At 45.3% G+C, this 22859-nt stretch overlaps 1 protein-coding gene across 1 annotated transcript in view; it reads right to left on the bottom strand.

The window, feature by feature from the left end:
• TMPRSS9 (transmembrane serine protease 9) overlaps positions 1 to 22859 on the bottom strand; it is a 174302-nt gene that overhangs the window by 85012 nt on the left and 66431 nt on the right. Inside the window, exons 3-5 of the mRNA XM_066574235.1 lie at positions 21877 to 22004; positions 20012 to 20079; positions 7198 to 7370 (exon numbers count right to left, since the gene is read on the bottom strand). Coding sequence (XP_066430332.1) covers positions 7198 to 7370; positions 20012 to 20079; positions 21877 to 22004 — 369 coding nt within the window. The remainder of the gene's footprint in view (positions 1 to 7197; positions 7371 to 20011; positions 20080 to 21876; positions 22005 to 22859) is intronic.

The following is a 22859-nucleotide window of genomic DNA, read 5'->3' as shown; positions in this document are numbered from 1 at the left end:
GGAAGGGCTTAAATATATAAGCCCTTCCCTGCAATTCATCCGGAAAAGTGTTAAACTAAAAAATATATATATACTGACCTGCTCCCAGCAGCCGGAGTTCCGCGCGGCCGTCCTGCAGTGGGTGTGAAGGGGGTATGAGTCAGACCTGCCCCCTGATTGGCTCAGCGCTGAGCCAATCAGGGGGCAGGTCTGACTCACACCCCCTTCACACCCACTGAATGGGTGTGAGTGAGACCTGCCTCTGATTAGCTCAGCGCTGAGCCAATCAGGGGGCAGGTCTGACTCACACCCCCTTCACACCCACTGCAGGACGGGCGCGCGGAACTCCGGCTGCCGGTAGCAGGTCAGTATATATATATTTTTTAGTTTAACACTTTTCTGGATGAATTGCAGGGAAGGGCTGTATTGCCGGCTCAATTGAATTCAATGGGCAAACATCGTTCTTCTCTGCCACAGCTGTTACAGCTGTGGCAGAGAAGAATGATTTGTCTTCTATATGTTCTCAATGGGGTTGGCGCTGCTGCCGCCGGCCCCATTGAGCGCATATAGAGAAGAAGGACCGTTGGGGTCCTTGAAGCCTAAAATCACTCCTAACACTCTCCCTATAGCAGCCCCGGCATCAACAGCACTTTCCCTCAGCTAAGTGAGAACGCATCTGTGGCGAGCCGCAGGCCGGCAGATTTTAATACTCGGGTGACACCTAATCTCGCCAGCCACTCACTGCAGGGGGTGGTATAGGGCTTGAACGTTGCAGGGGGAAGTTGTAATGCCTTCCCTGTCTTTCTATTGGCCAGAAAAGCGCGCAAATTTCTCAGGGAAGAAAATGAAAGTGACTCGAACATCGCGTGGTACTCGTTACGAGTAACGAGCATCTCGAACACCCTAATACTCGAACGAGTATCAAGCTCGGACGAGTATGCTCGCTCATCTCTATTCGTTAACTTAAATGAATTCATGTCTCAAGGTCCAGATGGATTACATCCCAGGATACAAAAGGAAGCGGCGGAGTTAATTGCTGAACCACTCGCCATAATCTTTGAAAATTCCTGGAGAACAGGAGAAGTCCCAGAAGATTGGAAAAGGGCGAATGTTCTCCCTATCTTCAAAAAAGGTGGATCCAGAAAAGTACAGGGCTGTGAGCCTGACTTCTTTACCGGGAAAGATCTTTGAATAAATTATGAGGCAGCATGTATGCAAGTACTTGGATAAAAATGGAGTAATTGACCAAAGCCAGCATGGGTTTGTAACAAACAAGTCACGCCAGACTAATCTAATTTCCTACTATTACAGTATCTTGATGGGTTGATCAGGGAAATGCGGTGGGTATAGTTTATCTTGACCTTAGTAAAGCATTTGACAAAGTATCTCATACTATACTGAAAATGACCAAAATGGTATTGACAAGGCAACTGTTAGGTAGATTCACAACTGGCTGAGTGATCGTACTCAAAGAGTGGTCATAAATGGCTGCACATCCAAGTGGAAGAATGGAGGAATTGAGCAAAGCAGCAGCACATGTAAAAAATACTTGGCTATACTAATAGATCATAGACGGAACATGAGTCAACAATGTGATGCTGCAGCCAAAAAGGCAAACACAATTCTGGGATGTATTAAGAGAAGCATAGAGTCTAGATTACGTGAGGTAAGTATTCCCCTCTACTCTTCCTTAGTCAGACCTCATCTGGAATACTGTGTTCAGTTCTGGGCACCCCACTTTAAAAAAGACAGACAAACTGGCGCAAGTTTAGAGAAGAGTTACCAAGATGGTGAGCGGTCTGCAAATGATGACCTATGAAGAACGGTTAAAGGATCTGGGAAAGTTTAGCTTGCAAAAAAGAAGGCTGAGAGGAGACTTAATAGCTGTCTACAAATATCTGAAGGGTTGTCACAGTGCAGAGGGATCATCCCTATTCTCATTTGCACAAGGAAAGACTAAAAGCAATGGGATGAAACTGAAAGGGAGAAGACACAAATTAGATATTTAAAAAAACCTTACTGACAGTGAGGGTGATCAATGAGTGGAACAGGTTACCACAGGAGGTGGTGAGTTCTCCTTCAATGGAAGTGTTGAAGCAAAGGCTGGGCAAATATCTGTCTGGGATGATTTAGTAAATTCTGGACTAGCAGGGGATTGCACCCAATGACCCTGGAGATCCCTTCCAACTCTACAATTCTATGATTCTAACATCCGCTGATCTCCCCTGTGCTAATGATGGAATAAAAGAACGGAGCCTATCTATAAACAGAAAGGTGGTGAGGAAACAGTTATCTAATGATAATTTATATGAATTCAAATCTCCAGGTCCAGATAGATTACATCCTAGGATACTAAAGGAAGCAGCAGAGGTAACTGCTGAACGATTTGCCATAATCTGTAAAAACAATTCCTGGAGAACAGAAATCCCAGAATATTGGAAAAGTGCAAAGGCTGTCCCTATCTTCAAAAAGGGAAGATGGTGGACCCAGGAAACTACAACCCTGTGAGCCTGACTTCTATACAGGGAACAAATTATTAAACAGCATATATGCAAGGACTTGGATGAGGATGGAGTAATTAACCAGAGCCAGTATAGTTTCGTAACAAACAAGTCATGCCAAGCTAATCTAATTTCCTTCTATGACAGAATCACGGACTGGGTTGATCAGGGAAAGCGGTGCATATATCTTGACTGTAGTAAAGCATTTGACAAAGTGTCTCATACCATACTTATTGAAAAATAAACGACCAAATATGGCATTGACAAGGGAAATGTTAGGTGGATTTACAACTGGCTGAGTGATCGCACTCAAAGAGTGGTCATAAATAGCTGCAGAAAAATGTGTCAAGTGAGGTAGCACAAGGCTCTGTCCTGGGCCCAGTATCATTCAACATTTTTATAAATTATTTGGTAGGAGGAAATTGAGGGGAAACTGATCAAATTTGCCCACAACACAAGGCTAGGAGGGATAGAGATTAGAGAAGAGAGAGAGATTTCAAAAAGATCTAGTAAAGTTTAAACAGTGGGTGGCAACTAACAGAATGGTATTTAACAAGGAGAAATCTGGGCAAGAAATTGAAAAAAGCAGATACAGAATGGGAGCAATTGGGCAAAACAGCAGCACATCTAAAAAAGACTTGGGTATATTAATAGATCCCAGACTGAAAATGAGTCAACAATGTGATGCAGCAGCCAAAAAGGCAAATACAATTCTGGGATGTATTAATAGAAGCCTAGAGTCTAGCTCACGTGAGGTAATTATCCCCCTGTACTCTTCATTAGTCAGACCTCATCTGGAATACTGTGTCCAGTTCTGGGCACCCCAATTTAAAAAGAGATTGATAAACTGGCGCAAGTTCAGAGAAGATCTACCAGGATGCTGAGTGGTCTGCAAATCATATCCTATGAGGAATGATTATGTCACGAGTCTAGCGTGGGACTGAAGTCCCATGCTGTAGCCACTTACAGAAAGGTAGCATGGTCCAGGAGTAGGCAGAGTCTGCTTCATAAGATGGCAGTGCAGTACAAAGGGTCAAAGCAATAACGTAGTCAAGAGGTCTGATACAGAAGATGAACAATCAGTTGTAGAGGAGTAGGTATGTGGGAGAATCACTTGATAGAGGCATAGTGCACAATAACACGCAGGGAAGGAGGGAACAGGGCCAGGTTTATATAGAGGGCTAATTGGGGAAGGAATAAGACGCGGTGGTGGTGGTGGTGGTGGAGAACTAGACAGAGAGGACATGAAACCAGGAACAAGGAACAGGAGACTAAGACAAGGAACACGGGACTAGGAATCAGAGGGAGCTATCTAGCACACTGAATTGCTCAATAGGTAGGGCTGCTGCTCAGCGTGCAGGAGGTTGCAGGTTTGCATCATGACAGAGGGACCAGCCCTATTCTCATCTGTACAAGGAAGGACTAGAAGCAATTGAATGAAACTGAAAGGGAGGAGATACAGATTAGGTATTAGAAAAAACTTTCTGACAGTGAGGGTGATTCAATGAGTGGAACGGGTTACCACGGGAGGTGGCGAGTTCTCCTTCAATAAAGGCTGGACAAATATCTGGCATGATTTAGTGAATTCTGCACTGAGCAGGGTGTTGGACCAGATGACCTTGGAGGTCCCTTCCAACTCTACCATTCTCTGAATAAATATAATCTATATTTATAAAATAGGATGTATGTATGTGTGCCACCATAAGCAATTTCAACCAAACTTGGTACATAACTCATCTCATGGGGACATATTTGGGGTGGATAAGACAGCCCCACCTGGGGGTTGGGGTTGGAGGGGGGGGGGGTGGAATGTTGGAATTGCACTTTAGCAGATGGTTTTTATTTCACAGTCTTATCTAACACAGATGACCTCCTCATCATCACACACTAATTTATTACACAGACGACCTCCTCCTCAAATACTTATATATGACACAGACCTCCTGTTCCTCAGATAATAATATCTTATACAGACCACCTCCTCCTCTGCTTCAACTACCACACAGCTTCCTACCTGCACTAAGTCACTATGTACCACACAGAAATGAGCCCAGCACCCACTCCTATGAAAGCTGTCCAAAAGGAAATCTGTATTGCCCATATCAACCACAGTTTGCGAGAGAGAGAGAGAGAGAGAGAGAGACCATAATAACCAATCACAGCACAGCTTTCATTTTACATCAGCAGTATAACAAGTGAAACCTGAGCTGTGATTGGTTGCTATAAGTAACAAAAATTACAGGGGAAGTCGGTGAGTTTTTAATTTTTAATTATGCCAGTATTACACAGACCTCCTGCTCCTCAGATAATAATTTATTACACAGACAACTTTCTCCTCCTCAAACACTATTACAAAGATGACCTCATCCCCATATACCAATATATTACACAGACGACCTCCTCCTCATGCAGTAAGATATTACACAGGCGACCTTCTCCTCATATACTAATATATTACACAGATGACCTCTTCCTCATATACCAATATATTACACAGACAACCTCCTCCTCGTTAAATACTAATCTATTACACAGACCTCCTGCGCCTCAGATAATAATATATTACACAGACGACCTCCTCCTCATATCATAATATATTGCACAGATGACCTCTTCCTCATGCAGTGAGATATAACACAGACCACCTCCTCCTCATATACTAATATATTACACAGATGACCTCTTCCTCCTCATATACTAATATATTAAATCAGTACACACACACACACACACATATATATATATATATATACACAAACAAATTATTTTCCTGTCTAAAAATAAAATACACTTGCAACGACGGGTAACCAGCTAGTAAGATACAAAATATATAATTTGTATGTAGATAAATATATACAAAAAGACATAAAAGTATATAATTTCAAAATAATGTTTGCTGCACCTTCACTAGATATGGTCCACAGGGGAGTATTACATTGATGCAGGAGGTTCAGTTGCCTTTGAGGGCTGCCCACATCATGGTTAAGCTATCAGTTGCGCATTTTCATTTTTATTAATATACCGTACAGTAGATGAGTAGAAAATTAGCATACATCATAGATTTTTCAAGCTAAGGGAGAATTACACAGGTACATTGTTTACAACCGACATATAAGTACAATACATTAGTGCGTCAGACTATGGTGTGAGTAGAATTTACTAGTTGGCACCCACATTACCAACCAGCCCTAGATACAGCTCTATTCAATAAACTTTGGAACAAATCCTGTGTTGAAGTTGTGTCCGTCGAGCCACGCCACCTCCCCCACACCTTATGGAATTTCCCCGGGTATTCTATTATAAACTATGTTCTCATACGGCAAAGTGGAATTAATGATATTCTGCCACATCAAGAGCGTTGGGGAACGCCTATCCATCCAGCGTAAGACTATTGTTTTGCGACCCAGGAACAACACCTTAGTAAGGAATATCTGAATGTGAAATTGCCAGTGCTCCTCATCCAAAACACCCAACAAGCATATGATCGGGTCAAGTGAAATGGTATCCCCATTAACTGGCTTATTCTGTAACCTGCCTCCAGTATGCGTAAATTCCTGGGAAGCTCCATATTAAATGATTGAAGTTTGCACCCGATGCTCGGCATCTATGGCATTGGTTGGTAGATACCATGTTCATTTTACAGAGCCTAGTCGCCGTGAGGAGCATATTCATTTTGATACAAAAAAGTATTAAAACGTATTGATTGACGTACTTAGACTATAATTCAGTAGAGATAACAGCACATATTTCCAACATGAATAAATGTATGTCAAGTGACATTTTGCTTTGCTGTCTGCATGTTTAACTACAATGGAAGACACATACAAGTATAAATGTGTCAGCACTAATTAAACGTCTAGATAAAAAGGCTATGGCATAAATCATCGATAAATCAATTAGAAATGCACTGTTTGGAAACTTTTGTAGTTAGTGTACTTTTACGCAAGCCAACTATAGGCCGAAAAATTGCTCAAAAGTCCAGGTGTGTAGCATTAACTGTTCCACTGCTTTCTGCAGGGATCTGAAAGTCTATCTAAGGGTTTATTCTCACGAGCGTATATCGTCCGGCGTTTTCACGGCCAGCCGATATACGCTTCCTTCTAAGCAGTCCCCCCTTCCCTCCCTCTCACGGCTCTCTGCCTCTCTTCTTCACTCCTGCGTTTGCAATTGGAAGGGGGCGGAGCTAAGCTCCACTCTGTCCCACCCACTCCCATTGCTGGCTATGGACAAAGGGCGGGGATGAAACTTAGCTCCGCCCCATTCCGCCCACTCCTATTGCAAACCACTCGGAGGGTGCAGATCTACAACAAAATCAATTTCTGCATGGATTTTTGACTCAGACGCATGCAGATTTTACCCCTTCAATTCAAGGCATGAAGTCTGCTGATGGTCCGGGGAAAAATTCAAATGCCTTTTTGTGCGCATCTGTACTAAAATCCGCTATATATGAATGCACCCTTTAGGGACTCCTACCCACTTGTGGTTTTTTAACGCTGTGTCAACGCTCCGTTTTTAACGCAAATGTCAATGGGACTTTCTAATGTTAAAAGCGCATTTTCGATTTTCGTGCGATGTGTTTTTACATTAGAATGTCCCATTGACAATCACGTTAAAAAAACGCAACGTTAAAAAAACACAAGTAGATAGAAGTACTTATGGTAGATTTCAAGATCTCTGGTGGAAGTCAGTGGAATGTTCCAAGGTGCAAGGGACTTACCAGCAAGTATTGCAGAGGAGATATTCCCATAAGTATACACTGGGATGGGCTGATCACTCAATGAGGATGTCAGGCCTTGCCTGAGAATGTCTTCAATCTGCTCTTGATGGTACGTGTAGTCTGATGAAATAAACTGCATCTGGAGATGGGCAATGATGCTTGCATTCCCCCTGCTAGGAGCCAATTCAGAACAATGTAGAAACAGTTTATTTGCATATTACGATATATGGTATTTATTTAACCTCCTTAGGCCAGGGTCACACAGGACCGAAATCCAGCGGATATCTAGCAGAATGACAGTCCAGTGGGAACCCAGCCTTACCATTAACAAGGTGCTCTACTTGTTGCATTGGAAAAGGACATTAGAGTTTTGGATGAATAGAGGTAGTTGTACTTCAAATAGCTGTAGCTCAAATTCTATCAGTGCTACTGACAATTCTTGGCTTTAAAGCGTACCCAAATTTTTTTAACACGTTTTCTAAAATATAACGGGTTCTCCTTACCTTCTCAATTCCTGCTGTTTGCATCATGTTTCATTTCTGTAAATTCTGATTTCCAAGGGGTTTAAAATGGCACCAAAAGCTTGCTCACAAAACCAATAGAACCAGTTAAAGCCATTTGAAGTAGGGTCGGGAATACTGAATTTGCATGTCATTTCAGAGGGGGAGAAGCAAGCAGCAGAGAACAATGTGTGATTCTCCTATCTATCATCCTGTCCCAGGGAAAGAGTAAAGGCCTGTTTAGACAGGACGAATATAGGGCAAACGATGATCGACGTTCGAGCCTGTATCGTTGGCTCACAGCGGGGCGGCTGGAGGAGATTCCTCTCCTTATGCTCCCCCGCCCCTCTTCATTGACTTAACATAGCAGCCATTTAGTATTGCACAGCTGCTACGTTAAGTCAATGGAGAGGGGCGGGGGAGCGCGAGGAGAGAAATCTCCTGCAGCCTCCCCACCCTCTGCTGACCACTCTGTGAGCGAGCCAGGGAAGACACACGGGCCGACTGTCAGGCATCATTTGCCCGACATTTGTCCCATCTAAATGGGTCTTTACATGGACTTTGTTCATGTTATCAGCCCCACCTTATCAATCGAAGAACATATTTTCTCTCACATATGGGGAGGAGGGGGGTATTATTTTTTCCCAGAAAAAGAGTAAGAGGATGAGCAATAACTCATTTAATCACTCCTCTACACCATGTAACCCTGCCTATGCCGCTGTCGTTGCTTACCGTGGCGTCTAACCGTATTTACAGGAAAAATATATAAAATAACCTTTTTTTCCCCGTACACAATGCTTTCAATATTGAAAAAAATAGAAAGAATAAAACAAACACATAATTGGAATTGCCACATTTGTAACATCCCATACTATAAAATATTACATTATTTCTCCAGCATGGTAAATACCGGGGAAAAAAACTGAAGAAGAAAACGTCAAAATAGCTGTTTTCTGTTCACTTCGCTCCTCCAAAACAAGAAAAAAGTTATCAAAAAGCCATATGTACAACAAAATGGTAACAATAAAAACTGTAAGCAATCCTGCCAAAACAAGCCTTCATATAGTGACCTATAGAAAAATGTTAAAGCGACTCTCCGGATTCGAGACAAAATTCTGTCTCAGGACCGGAGGGAGGGGGGTTATATTACCCACAGCTGCTCTTCTCTGTCATCCCTCCAATCTGCCAGTTCCAGGTCCCCTTTTCAGCTTTGCAGGATGGCCGATGCCATGTTTAGACTACTGAATCCCCAGAGTGCATTAGTAGTGTTAGGCTACCAATTCTTTCACCGCGGATTTTGAAGTGGCTTCGCCAACTGCATTTCGCCGCGGCCATCTCTCCCCATAGAGAGGAGAGCGGCTGCCACGGAAACAGGGAAAGAATTGACATGCTGCGGCTTTGAATTCCACGCGGCTTGTGAATTTCAGAGCGGCTTGGCTGCAACAGATCATCCGCAGCATGTAGATGAGATTTTTGCAAATCTCATCCAAATCTTGGGATAAAAAGCCGGGGGCGGAATTTCCACGGCAATTACGCCTAAGAGACGGTGTTGACAATTTAGCAAATCTGCATTAACCCTTTTTACAAAGGGTGGCCAAATGTTTTAAAACAAAAGTGGTAAAATGTAGGCCACTAAAAAAAATTGAAAATTAATGATCCCATTCGGGGGTGCTCTCATTTGGGGCCGCCCTTTAAAGTAAGTGAATTTATTTTAAACATCATTCTTTAGGCCTCATGTCCACTGGGAAAATCAGGCTCGCTCCGGATTCTCCATGGAGAATCCGTAGCGGGTCCCTCCTGCCCCGCGGACATGAGGCATAAAAAGAAGAATTAACTCACCTCTCGCCCGCTCCGGATCTTCCCTTCGCCGTGGCTTCATCTTCTCTCCGTCGCGGACGGATCTTCTTTCTTCGGCCCGGCGGATGCGCAGGGCACATCGGTTGCGTGCCCCGCGCATGCGCCGGCCCGAAGAAAAAAGATCAGCCGCGACGGACAGAAAATGAAGCCACGGTGAAGGGAAGATCCGGAGCAGGTGAGTAAATTCCGATTTTGGTCTCCCGCGGATCCGGACAGCTTCCATAAGCTTCAATAGAAGCCTGCGGGAGCCGTCCCCGCAGGAGACCCGCACGAAAATGGAGCATGGTCCAGATTTTTTCATGCTCCATTTTTTTTAAAATCCCTTTTATTGACCATCCGCGGGTATTTATCTACCCGCGGGTGGTCAATGCATCCCTATGAGATGCGGATCCGCGGGCAGGAGAAGAGTTAAAATCCGCTGCGGATTTTAATTCTTCTTTTGCCCGTGGACGTGAGGCCTTAGTGCCTTTAACCTCTGGGGCACTGAGACTTGGTTTTTGCCTACAGATGACCAAGAAATTCCTTTTGGATGTCCTGCCGTTGCTCTCCCACGTTGGATGTCCTGAGTGGCAAGGGCTCTGTTTGATTGATTTGGCTGATTGATTTAATGGAACACCCTGGACTTTAGGTGTGACATCCTGCCATTTCCTGGGTAGACCTGGCTTACCAGGAGAGTCACCTCCAGTTTGGAGATTTGTCTTGTAAGTTTTTACTTCTGGAGCGCTGTCCTTGTCCTAATTGTCTCTCTCACTGTGTCATCCAGTTGCAGGACTTGTAAGAACTACAACCAGTAGGGATAACATGACAAACATTTGCGTAGAATCTCCCCCACAGTCGGTGATGGGACGTCTAATTCTCTGCTCGCTATGACGGTGGACTTTTGGGGACTTTTATGAATCTTGCACAGACGGACTCCACTGTTTCACACTTACTGTTGAACGGATGATTTTCACTTACAGATGTAATCTATTTCCTTAAAATGAGAGTACCACTTACAAATTATGGGCCAACTCGGTGGATCTTCACTGAACTTTGTTCGAAAATGACATTAGACTGGTAGATCTGAAAATCGGGGTCACGAAACATTCTCCTGTTTGTGTTGGCAGCCATTTTGTCTCATATCCCCCAAATGATGACTATAGTAGACTTTTTGGGCCTCGTTTAGCAAAACTGCCTACTAGTCAGATGGTCCTTGTAGCCCAACCAATCACAGCGCAGCTTTTATTTTACATCAGCAGTTTGAGAACAGAAAACGGCACTGTGATTGGTTGAGCAACAAGGACATCGTACAAGTAGATGGTTTTGCTAAACCAAAATTTTTACGTTTCTGTTTCCATTAAACGTGAGTTATGAAGGTTTTCACATCGGGAAGATCATTTGTAGTAACCCCGTATTTCATGCTGCCATGCGGTACGGGCTGCGTTCTTACGCTGATAGGATCCCTTTAACCTTCAGTTCGTACATTTTATAAAAATCCCGACAGATCATAAGAGAAGCAAGTCTGTGTTGCTTTGCTTTAGTACACTTGGCCCCCCAATAACATCTGACTACGTATCTAATCAGCTGGTCAGCTAGATGAACAAATAACAACTATAAAGCCGGCTGCACATGAGCATCGCATTTTTTTTGGAGTGAGCTATGCTATTTTGCACGTGCATCAGCGTATTTTACAGTACTTTTTCTGCCCGCAGAGCATGTTCACTTGCACACGGGACACAAAGGCGCACCAATGGAAATGACTAATTTGTACAATGAGTAGAGATGAGCGAGCACCAAAATGCTCGGGTGCTCGTTACTCGGGACGAAATTATCGCGATGCTCGAGGGTTCGTTTCGAGTAACGAACCCCATTGAAGTCAATGGGCGACCCGAGCATTTTTGTATACCGCCGCTGCTCGCTAAGGTTTTCATTTGTGAAAATCGGGGCAATTCAAAAAAGTGATGGGAACGACACAGCAACGGATAGGGCAGGCGAGGGGCTACATGTTGGGCTGCATCTCAAGTTCCCAGGTCCCACTATTAAGCCACAATAGCGGCAAGAGTGGCCCCCCCCCCCTCCCAACAATTTTTACTTCTGAAAAGCCCTCATTAGCAATGCATACCTTAGCTAAGCACCACACTACCTCCAACAAAGCACAATCACTGCCTGCATGACACTCCGCTGCCACTTCTGCTGGGTTACATGCTGACCAACCACCACCCCCACCCCGCACGACCCAGTGTCCACAGCGCACACCAAACTGTCCCTGCCCAGCCTTCAGCTGCCCTCATGCCACGCCACCCTCATGTCTATTTATAAGTGCGTCTGCCATGAGGAGGAACCGCAGGCACACACTGCAGAGGGTTGGCACGGCTAGGCAGCGACCCTCTTTAAAAGGGGCGGGGCGATAGTCCACAATGCTGTACAGAAGCAATGAGAAATCCAATCCTGTGCCACCTCCATCTGGAGCTGCACACGTGGCCATAGCAATGGGGAACCTATGTGCCACACACTTCATTCTGTCAAGGTGTCTGCATGCCCCAGTCAGACCGCGGTTTTTTATAAATAGTCACAGGCAGGTACAACTCCACAATGGGAATTCCGTGTGCACCCACATCATGGGTGGCTCCCTGGAACCCACCGGCGGTACATAAATATATCCCATTGCAGTGCCCATCACAGCTGAGGTAATGTCGTGCTTAATGCAGGTGGGCTTCGGCCCACACTGCATGCCCCAGTCAGACTGGGGTTCTTTAGAAGTGGACACATGCAGTTACAACTCCGTGTGGACCGACAGCATGGGTGGGTGCCAGGAAGCCACCGGCGGTACATAAATATATCCCATTGCAGTGCCCAACACAGCGGATGTAACGTCAGCTGTAATGCAGGTGGGCTAAAAATTAATTTGATTACACTGTAGGCGAGGGCCGCCAAAAATTGGTGTACCAACAGTACTAATGTACCTCAGAAAAATTGGCCATGCCCAACCAAGAGGGCAGGTGAAACCCATTAATCGCTTTGGTTAATGTGGCTTAATTGGTAACTAGGCCTGGAGGCAGCCCAGTTAAAATAAAAATTGGTTGAGGTGAAAGTTTCAACGCTTTAATGAGCATTGAAACGTATAAAAATTGTTTAGAAAAATTATATGACTGAGCCTTTTGGGCCTAAGAAAAATTGCCCATTCGGCGTGATTATGTGAGGTTTCAGGAGGAGGAGCAGGAGGAGGAGGTGGTGATAGAGAACGATGCTTCCATCCGCGGGTGCAGCCTACGTATTGCTTAGGTATCGCTGCTGTCCGCTGGTGAAGAAGAGAAGTCTGGGGAAATCCAGGCTTTGTTCATCTTGATGAGTGTAAGCCTGTCGGCACTGTCGGTTGACAGGTGGGTACGCTTATCCGTGATGATTCCCCCAGCCACACTAAACACACTCTCTGACAAGACGCTAGCCGCAGGACAAGCAAGCACCTCCAGGGCATACAGCGCGAGTTCAGGCCACGTGTTCAGCTTCGACACCCAGTAGTTGTAGGGGGCAGAGGCGTCACTGAGGACGGTCGTGCGATCGGCTACGTACTCCCTCACCATGCTTTTACAGTGCTCCCGCCAACTCAGCCTTGACTGGGGACCGGTGACACAGTCTTGCTGGGGAGCCAGAAAGCTGGCAAAGGACTTGGATAATGGTCCCCTGCCTGCGCTGTACATGCTGCCTGATCTCTGCGCCTCCCCTGCTACCTGGCCCTCGGAACTGCACCTTCTGCCACTAGCGCTGTCGAATGGGAAGTTTACCATCAGTTTGTCCACCAGCGCCCTGTGGTATAGCATCATTCTCGAACCCCTTTCCTCTTCGGGAATGAGAGTGGAAAGGTTCTCCTTATACCGTGGGTCGAGCAGTGTGTACACCCAGTAATCCGTAGTGGCCAGAATGCGTGTAACGCGAGGGTCACGAGAAAGGCATCCTAACATGAAGTCAGCCATGTGTGCCAGGGTACCTGTACACAACACATGGCTGTCCTCACTAGGAAGATCACTTTCAGGATCCTCCTCCTCCTCCTCTGGCCATACACGCTGAAAGGATGACAGGCAAGCAGCATGTGTACCCTCAGCAGTGGGCCAAGCTGTCTCTTCCCCCTCCTCCTCATGTTCCTCCCCCTCCTCCTCCTCTGGCCATACACGCTGAAAGGATGACAGGCAAGCAGCATGTGTACCCTCAGCAGTGGGCCAAGCTGTCTCTTCCCCCTCCTCCTCAACGCGCTGAGATATAGACATGAGGGTGCTCTGACTATCCAGCGACATACTGTCTTCCCCCTGCCTCCGTTTCCGAGTGCAAAGCATCTGCCTTTATGCTTTGCAGGGAACTTCTCAAGAGGCATAGCAGAGGAATGGTGACGCTAATGATTGCAGCATCCCCGCTCAGCATCTGGGTAGACTTCTCAAAGTTTCCAAGGACCTGGCAGATGGCTGCCAACCAGGCCCACTCTTCTGTAAAGAATTGAGGAGGCTGACTCCCACTACGCCGCCCATGTTGGAGTTGGTATTCCGCAATAGCTCTACGCTGCTCATAGAGCCTGGCCAACATGTGGAGCGTAGAGTTCCACTATGTGGGCACGTCGCACAGCAATCGGTGCACTGGCAGATGAAACCGATGTTGCAGGGTCCGCAGGGTGGCAGCGTCCGTCTTGGAGTTGCGGAAATGTGCGCTGACCCGGCGCACCTTTCCGAGCAGGTATGACAAGTGTGGGTAGCTTTTCAGAAAGCGCTGAACCACCAAATTAAAGACATGGCCAGGCATGGCACGTGCATGAGGCTGCCGAGCTGCAGAGCCGCCACCAGGTTACGGCCGTTGTCACACACGACCATGCCCGGTTGGAGGCTCAGCGGCGCAAGCCAGCGGTCGGTCTGCTCTGTCAGACCCTGCAGCAGTTCGTGGGCCGTCTGCCTCTTCTCTCCTAAGCTGAGTAGTTTCAGCACGGCCTGCTGACGCTTGCCCACCGCTGTGCTGCCATGCCGCGCGACACTGACTGCTGGCGACGTGCTGCTGCTGACACATCTTGATTGCGAGACAGAGGTTGCGTAGGAGGAGGAGGGTGGTTTAGTGGAGGAAGCATACACCACCGCAGATACCACCACCGAGCTGGGGCACGCAATTCGGGGGGTGGGTAGGACGTGAGCGGTCCCAGGCTCTGACTCTGTCCCAGCCTCCACTAAATTCACCCAATGTGCCGTCAGGGAGATATAGTGGCCCTGCCCGCCTGTGCTTGTCCACGTGTCTGTTGTTAAGTGGACCTTGGCAGTAACCGCGTTGGTGAGGGCGCGTACAATGTTGCGGGAGACGTGGTCGTGCAGGGCTGGGACGGCACATCGGGAAAAGTAGTGGCGACTGGGAACCGAGTAGCACGGGGCCGCCGCCATCATGCTTTTGAAAGCCTCCGTTTCCACAAGCCTATACGGCAGCATCTCCAGGCTGATCAATTTGACAATGTGCACGTTTAACGCTTGAGCGTGCGGGTGCGTGGCGGCGTACTTGCGCTCGCGCTCAAACAGTCGCGCTAGCGACGTCTGGACGCTGCGCTGAGAGAGATTGCTGGATGGGGCCGAGGACAGCGGAGGTGAGGGTGTGGGTGCAGGCCAGGAGACTGCAGAGTGTTGCACTGTGGGCTGGAATACAGCGGTGATTTAACAGCCAACATAGAGCCAGGAAATAATTTTGCGCAAGCCTGCTCTAACACTTAGCTGGCTGCGTATGAATTAGGAGGACTACTACACCCAGCAGAGACCCAGAACACTGAGGACAGTCACAGGCAGCCCAAATAGATTTTTTTCCCCAAATGTTTTTGCAAAGGCCCACTGCCTATATTCAAAAAATATATCTCTTCTCTCTCTGCGTCACCGCTACTGGCCCTGGAGTATGTCAAATAACTGCAGAGTGTTGCACTGTGGACTGGAATACAGCGGTGATTTAACAGCCAACACAGAGCCAGGAAATAATTTTGCGCAAGCCTGCTCTAACACTTAGCTGGCTGCGTATGAATTAGGAGGACTACTACACCCAGCACAGACCCAGAACACTGAGGACAGTCACAGGCAGCCCAAATAGATTTTTTTCCCCAAATGTTTTTGCAAAGGCCCACTGGCTATATTCAATCAATATGTGTTCTGTCCCTGCCTCACAATATATGTCTTCTGTCCCTGCCTCACAATATATGTCTTCTGTCCCTGCCTCACCACTACTGGCCCTGCACTTTGTCTAATTACTGCAGGGCGCAATGCTCTGCACGGCCGATATACAAAAAAAAAAAAAAGTCTAACACTGCAAAAAGCAGCCTCCACACTACTGCACACGGTTAGATGTGGCCCTAAGAAGGACCGTTGGGGTTCTTGAAGCCTAAAATACTACTAAGGCTCTCCCTATAGCAGCTCCACCAAGACAGCACTTTCCCTCCTCTATGTCAGAATGCATCTGTGGCGAGCCGCGGGAGGGGCCGATTTTTATACTCGGGTGACACCTGATCTCGCCAGCCACTCACTGCAGGGGGGTGGTATAGGGCTTGAACGTCGCAGGGGGAAGTTGTAATGCCTTCCCTGTCTTTCTATTGGCCAGAAAAGCGCGCTAACGTCTCAGAGATGAAAGTGAAAGTAACCCGAACATCGCGTGGTACTCGTCACGAGTAACGAGCATCTCGAACACGCTAATACTCGAACGAGTATCAAGCTCGGATGAGTACGTTCGCTCATCTCTAACAATGAGTTACAGATGTGTTCTTTTTCCAGTGGACTTACGCTCCCAATTGAGTTCTATGGGGACCATTGTTGCACAAATACGCAGAAAAATAGAACATGTTCAATCTTTTTTGCGCAGCTGAAATGCACGCGTAAAATACGGAAATGTGTATAAATCCATTGAAATCAATGAGTTCTATACTCTGCAAATTCGTCTGTGTGAAGCCGGCCTAATACTAAAAGAAAAATACAAACATATTAACCTACGTAGATGTCTGATCATAGAATTTACAGGGTAAATCCATCTTCGCTGAGATTTGCTGCATAACATTCCGAACTCTGACAGTTGAAGCTTAGAACTTGTCTACAAGCTAACACAACACATAAGACCACTATAGTTATTTAAAGGGGTTGTTCAGGGTTTGAAGAACATGGCTGCTTTCTTCCAAACACAGCCCACCCTTGTCCAAAGGGTTGTGTATGGCATTGCAGCTCAGCTCCATTGAAGTGAATAGAAGCTGAGCTGCAATACCAGATAACCCACGGACAAGGGTGGCTCTTTGTTTAGAAGAAAGCAGCCATGTTTTTCTAATCCTGGCCAACTCCTTTAAGTCAGAGTACACAATGTTAAGGGAAAATAGTACACATCCTCCATAACAGCTGTGTAAGTAGGATAAGGAACTTGATATTGTAGTTAATGTATCCTGCATAGATAATGTAGGCACCTAGAGTTCCGTCATGGTGGTGGTGCACTGGGGCTGCTTGGCTTCTTCTGACACTGGAAACCTGCAGCTATGGAGGGCAAGAGGGATTCAATCTACTGTTAGGAAATACTAAGAGAAAACGTCATGCCTTCTGCGAGGAAGCTGAAGCTCAGGTGTCATTGGACCTTCCAACAGGACAAGGATCCCAAGCAAGCCTCAATGTCCACCGAAGCTTGGTTTCAGAAGAAGTCCTGAAGGACTCTGGAGTGGTCATACAGTTACCTGGCTTGCACATAGTTACATTGTATGTTAGGCTGAATCTTTATCTAGTTCAGCCTGTTTTAACCTCTCCCTTGTTGGTTAAAACAAGGGGAACCTCATAGAAAATCTTTGGTGGAAAGTTAGCTAAGCTGCAATACCACACACCGCCCTATGGACAAGTGTGGTGCTGTGTTCAGAAGAAAACATACATGTTTTTCTAATCCTTGGCAATACTTTCTAAAGTGGCTTTTTATGTTGAACTTCTAGAAAGCACTTGTTATATCAGTTGCGCTGAATTATTTAAATTGTTCTTTTTTTGATTGGTATTTTGCAAGCAGCTGAATGTTTGTAAATTTAACGAGCAAACCTAATTTGCAATGGGGGTTGAATCATTTTAATTGCAGGTATACATGCTTGCGTGAATGAAGCGATGGTCAAGCATTCATTATAGTGAGACTGCAGGAGATAGTCCAGCGCTTGAACTCGGCTATGCGTGGCAGTCCTCAACCACTGCTCCATTCATGTGGAGACCTCTAAGACCCTTGTTCTTGGGATCTGTGGGGTCCCAGCATTTGATCCCCACCAATCTAAAAGTTATCCCCGATCCTGCTTTATTTTTCCTGTAAAAATTTCTGCTCTCATTCTGAAAGTCAGACTAACCCATTATAGTCAATCTGGCCTTTTTAGCGCCTTCCCAAACCAGCACCGTAAATCAAGTTTTCTGTTGTTCCGCTTGAAGGATAACGTCGAACAATGGAAAACAATAACACTGATGTAAACTTAGACGTTACGCTTTATGCAGATGGCTATATTGTCAGTTTCGCCTTGCAACTTGCATAAGAAAGCACACGAACACCCATCTGTTTACTGTCCAATCAGCGCGTAAAGTGGACATTGCATGTCATGTTTTGATTCTTGATATGGAGGAGAATAGAACATGCAGTAATTTTTTTTGTTTTGCAGGGATCATCTGTTTGTGAAACTGTTTGCGTATATGGCATCAGAGACTATACTAGGTCTCCGGTGTGTCTAAGAAATGCATGAACAGCACACAGACGGAAAATACGCCCATGTGAATAAAGGCCAATGTAGACCCAACGTCTTTTCAGCGAGAATCGTTGGGTCTTACTGCACGGACATCGCAAGCAAGCGATGAGCCTTATCAGTGCTGCGGACTGAGTTCTCAGCGGGGTACCGCTGATACTATTGTTTCAGCTGATATCCCGCTCAGAGAACACAGCAGGGGTCTGAAGAAGACAGTGCTCCATCTGTGTTTTGCATCCCCACTCAGAGCGCTCAGCTGTATACCAGCTCAGCGCTCCGAGAAGACAATAGCTGTATGCAGAAGAAAGCGGTCCCGCTTGTCTTCTGCATACAGCGTGAGCCTTCATTTACACACTTATGCAAAGTGAACGCCGTTTGAGCGAACTTTGAGCGATCATCTTGCCGTGTAAATGCATACAAGGATCATCGTTTAAAAGATGTCTTTTGAGCGACTTTTGAGTGATAATCGTTGTGTCTAATGGGCCTTAAGCCCTTAGTCTTAAGGCTCCTGAAAGTGAATTAGTGACTGTTCATATGATCACAAGAAAATAAGGTTTATTTGAAATACACAGGATGAGAAAGCAGCTAGTGTGGAGCAATTATTGGAATATCCAAGTTAGGAGTATCTGATCTGATATGATGATGATGACTGATGATGGAGGAGGAGGAGGAGGATCATCCTCTTTAAAGAATATGGCTCAGTGGTTAGCACTGTTGTCAGTGCTGGGATCCTGGGTTCAAATTCCATCCTAGGAAACATCTGCAGGAAATTTGAAAATCTCCATCCAGATGTTGCTCCACCCCACTTGTTCTTTCACCTCCAGAGGAGGAAGACAACAAGAATAATAAACACAAAAAGAACATAAAACCTTCATTCAGATGTTGCCCTTCATCAGATTTGAACCTTGAACTCCATGTTGCCCTTCATTAGATTTGAACCTTGAACTCCAGGGTTAACAGCAGTGCTAGCCACTGAGCCACCAAGCTTCTTCCTCTTTCTTCCTTCTCCGGAAGAGTGAGAAAAGAAAAAGGAGAAGGAAAATAAGAAGAAGAAAAAATATTTTCTTTTAATTCTCCTTCATCTTCTGCTTCTCTTCCTTCTGCTCATCCTCCTCCTTTTTCGTCTTCTCTTTATTCTCCTTCTCCTGTCTCACAACCAGCTACAGACTGCCAGACTTCCCCTTTGTTCTTATTCTTTGGCATTGGAGGAGGTGGAAGAAGAAAGAGGAAAAAGAAGAGGAAAGACAAAGCATGGCAGCTCTGTCATTAGCATTGTTGTAGTCCTGGGTTCCTAGGTTCAAGTCTGACCATGAGCAACATCTGCATTGAGTTTGTATGTTCTCACTGTGTTTATCGTTTTTTTCCCCTCCTCTTCCAGAAAAGAAAGGAGAAAGACCAAACATGGTGGCTGAGTTGTTAGCAGTGCTTAAGTCCTAGGTTCACATCTGACCAAGGGCAACATCTGAATGGAGGTTTTTTGTTCTCTTTGTGTTTATTCCTCTGATTCCCCTCCTCTTCCAGCCATACGCACACACACTTTAACTTTTTTCATAAATTTTTCACAATTTCTGTCAAAAATTCGGTTGGGATGACCCAATTCAATTCAGCAAAAATCGGCCTGATTTTATTGCCCGGTCAATCACAGAGAGCAATACTAAAAGTGGCATTGTGTAGTCAGCTGCTGAGGACCAATAGTCAGAATTTAAAATGTCATGCATCAAGTGTTCATTTCAAAAGTGAGAAAAAATCCACTTACCTGTAATGTAAAACTGTTAATCCGGTGTATCTATCTTCTAGAACTGTATCTTTGAAACTGGATTTCAACTGTATGAAATTGCAAAATACACAAACTGTATAAATCACATTACAAATAACAAATATAAAGCCTAGGAACACTTACTGCCTGTTCAATATGGCCACAGTGCGTGAGGAATGTCTCAACCCCACACTATAGTGCTTGTTCCCATCAGCGTTAGGAAGTTCTGTTTTCCTGTTGTGTTAGGGGAGAAAGAAACTAGCACTCTCTGGTCAAACAGAAACTGTCTTATGATGGAACGGAATGGTGCCGAATGAACCCCATTGACTATAATGGGGTCAGTTTGATTTCCCGCCTGCAATCCAGCATTTTGCTGTTTTATGAATCCTCTAAGCTGGGTTGCTGTCACAGGGGAACTAGGAGTTGCGGGACATGCCTGCCGTTGTCCACCATCGGATATGGAAATTTGCATTAAAAAAGGTTCTTCTCACGGTGAAAAATTAAAGTGGTAACATTTATTTAGAAATGGTGACACGGGCATCCGCACTATTTTCACCTTCGCTGTTCTCCACTACCCCTACCTTCTTCTTTCCATTTCTCACTCTTATCAGCAATCGTAAATGCCTATGGGGCTAATCTTTTACTGCGTACTTGTAAATTAACCCACCTCCAAGCATCCACTCAGGACCAATTGCCATTGACCGTATTCTTATACTATGTATAATTTATTGTATACCATTAAAATACAGCATATTTAGATTGACTTTCTGTATACATTCTCCCTCCCCTACTTACCTGTTGTTTAAAAAAAAAATTTTGGGGGGGGAATTGTCAGTGGAGATCTGGTGTCCTGCAGCGTCCAAGACACAAGGCCCATGCTGAGGATCTGGTGGGGTAGAGATGGCACTTGTCACGGTGGCTCTACTAGACTCCTCCCCGGAGGACAGCGATTACCTGTATAGGGATGTGTAGTGGACTGTAGAAGTTGTCACTCATGACGCCACCGTTCCTTTACACCGTTGATTATCCGGCGGTAGAAATAATAGAGTCCACATACTGTTATGCTTAAATACCTCAATCACTGGGAACCGGCAGTGACTGGAACTTTACTTCTTATGATACAAAACTTCACATGCCAGTGCAGGAATGACAGTTAGGCAAGGTTAGGGAAGAGAACTCAGGATGATACTGGACCTTCAGGCTAAGTTATCTGTAAGGTTCCGCTCCTGGAAAGGGGACACTCCGGAGGAGGACGAGGGAAGGGAACACTCCACTGACACTCAATTGTACTCTGTAGCATAAACACTGCATGACAGACTCCATTCTTCTCTCAGAATCCTCACAGGTGGTTCCTGGAATTGGGGACCTCACAATACCTCTCTTCTGCTTCCATCCCTTCACCACATGAGGGCTGAAGGTACCCCCATGTGGCTGGCACTCTGTTACAACCGGTGAAGCAGATAGAAGACCCCACCTAACTCTCAATCATTCATATTTATATCATTCAATACCGCGTGACTTAGCAAACTTGATACTTTTTCCAGACATATCCCAGCCACTTGCAGACGTTAACCTCTTGCATGCTGCAGCTGTGCAATACACATAACTGAAGACAAGACCCTTTGCGCAGTTCATCCACATAAAAGACATGACATGTATGACAATTATGGAGGGGCCAGATATATAGACTTCGGCCCACTACAGAGACTGGAACACTAGAACAGATGAGTTCCAGTCCCCGGCTGCTGTGCTGTGTGCATGAGGTCAAAACTTTACTACAAGGGTCACATTATGTTTGCACACATTTCCAGGTAATCAACAGAAGTCAGTCATATTCTAGTATGTTAGAAATAGCTCTAACTTACCATCCTCTGTAACGTAGTGGTTATAGACTTGTAGTACAAAGAGGAGCTATTTTGTAAACTGGGATTGTACTGAAGACCTTGTAATTCCAAAGTATGTACCACAGTGAGGCTCTGGGTTGTTAAATACACTAGAGAAAAAAAAAACATTTGGGTCATTAAATGGATTCATAAATTTGGGATATGGTTATATCATAATGTATCATTTGGGGGGATTTGTTCTGTAGCGGTTACCACTTTATTAAAAGGGGCAGGGTATACAAGACTCATTTACTATTGAAAATTAGACAGTTTTCTGGTGCAAATTGTGCCAGAAAACTGTCAAACATGGTTTGTGCCACATTTACTATATGGTTTAGACATTTTTGGATACATTATTTGCTCTATCCAATGTTGTTCCTTTGTTTAAAAAAAAAGGTGTGGCTTAAATTGCACCAGAAATTGTGCCAAATTGCAGTGAATTGTGCCAAGATTTTTAGCGTAAACTAAGATAACTAAAAAGTGGTCTAAACTTAGACTAGCCAGTCTTATAAATTCAATAGATTTATCATTCAGTACAGCTACAGTGATAAATCTGGCACATTTTAAAACTAGTCCGATTTCACTGTCTAACTTTTAGACAGTATTAGTAAATAAGCCACATTGTACTGTACTTTATTTAGGCCCCCTGTCCACAGCCGAGGCGGAATATCACTAGCGATATTCCGCTGCGGGGGAGGAGGGGGAGCACTGACAGGTCTCCGAGATTAACCTATCTAATAGATAGGCTCACAGTGGAGAATCGCGGAAATCGCAGCATGCCACGATTTAAATCCCGCGAGTGTAGAATTGCTATGAGTCTTCACTCGTGGACGCTGGTGCTGCGCTTTCCATAGTAATCCTATAGAAAGCTTTACAGAGCCTGATCCGCGAGTGATTTATCGCCCGCGGATCATCGTCCATGGACAGGCAGCCTTAGTCTAATTGTAGTACGTAGTAACTACTTA

The sequence above is a fragment of the Eleutherodactylus coqui genome, chromosome 7, assembly GCF_035609145.1.
Source record: "Eleutherodactylus coqui strain aEleCoq1 chromosome 7, aEleCoq1.hap1, whole genome shotgun sequence".
NCBI lineage: Eukaryota > Metazoa > Chordata > Amphibia > Anura > Eleutherodactylidae > Eleutherodactylus > Eleutherodactylus coqui.
This window is presented reverse-complemented; position numbering and strand designations above follow the sequence as displayed.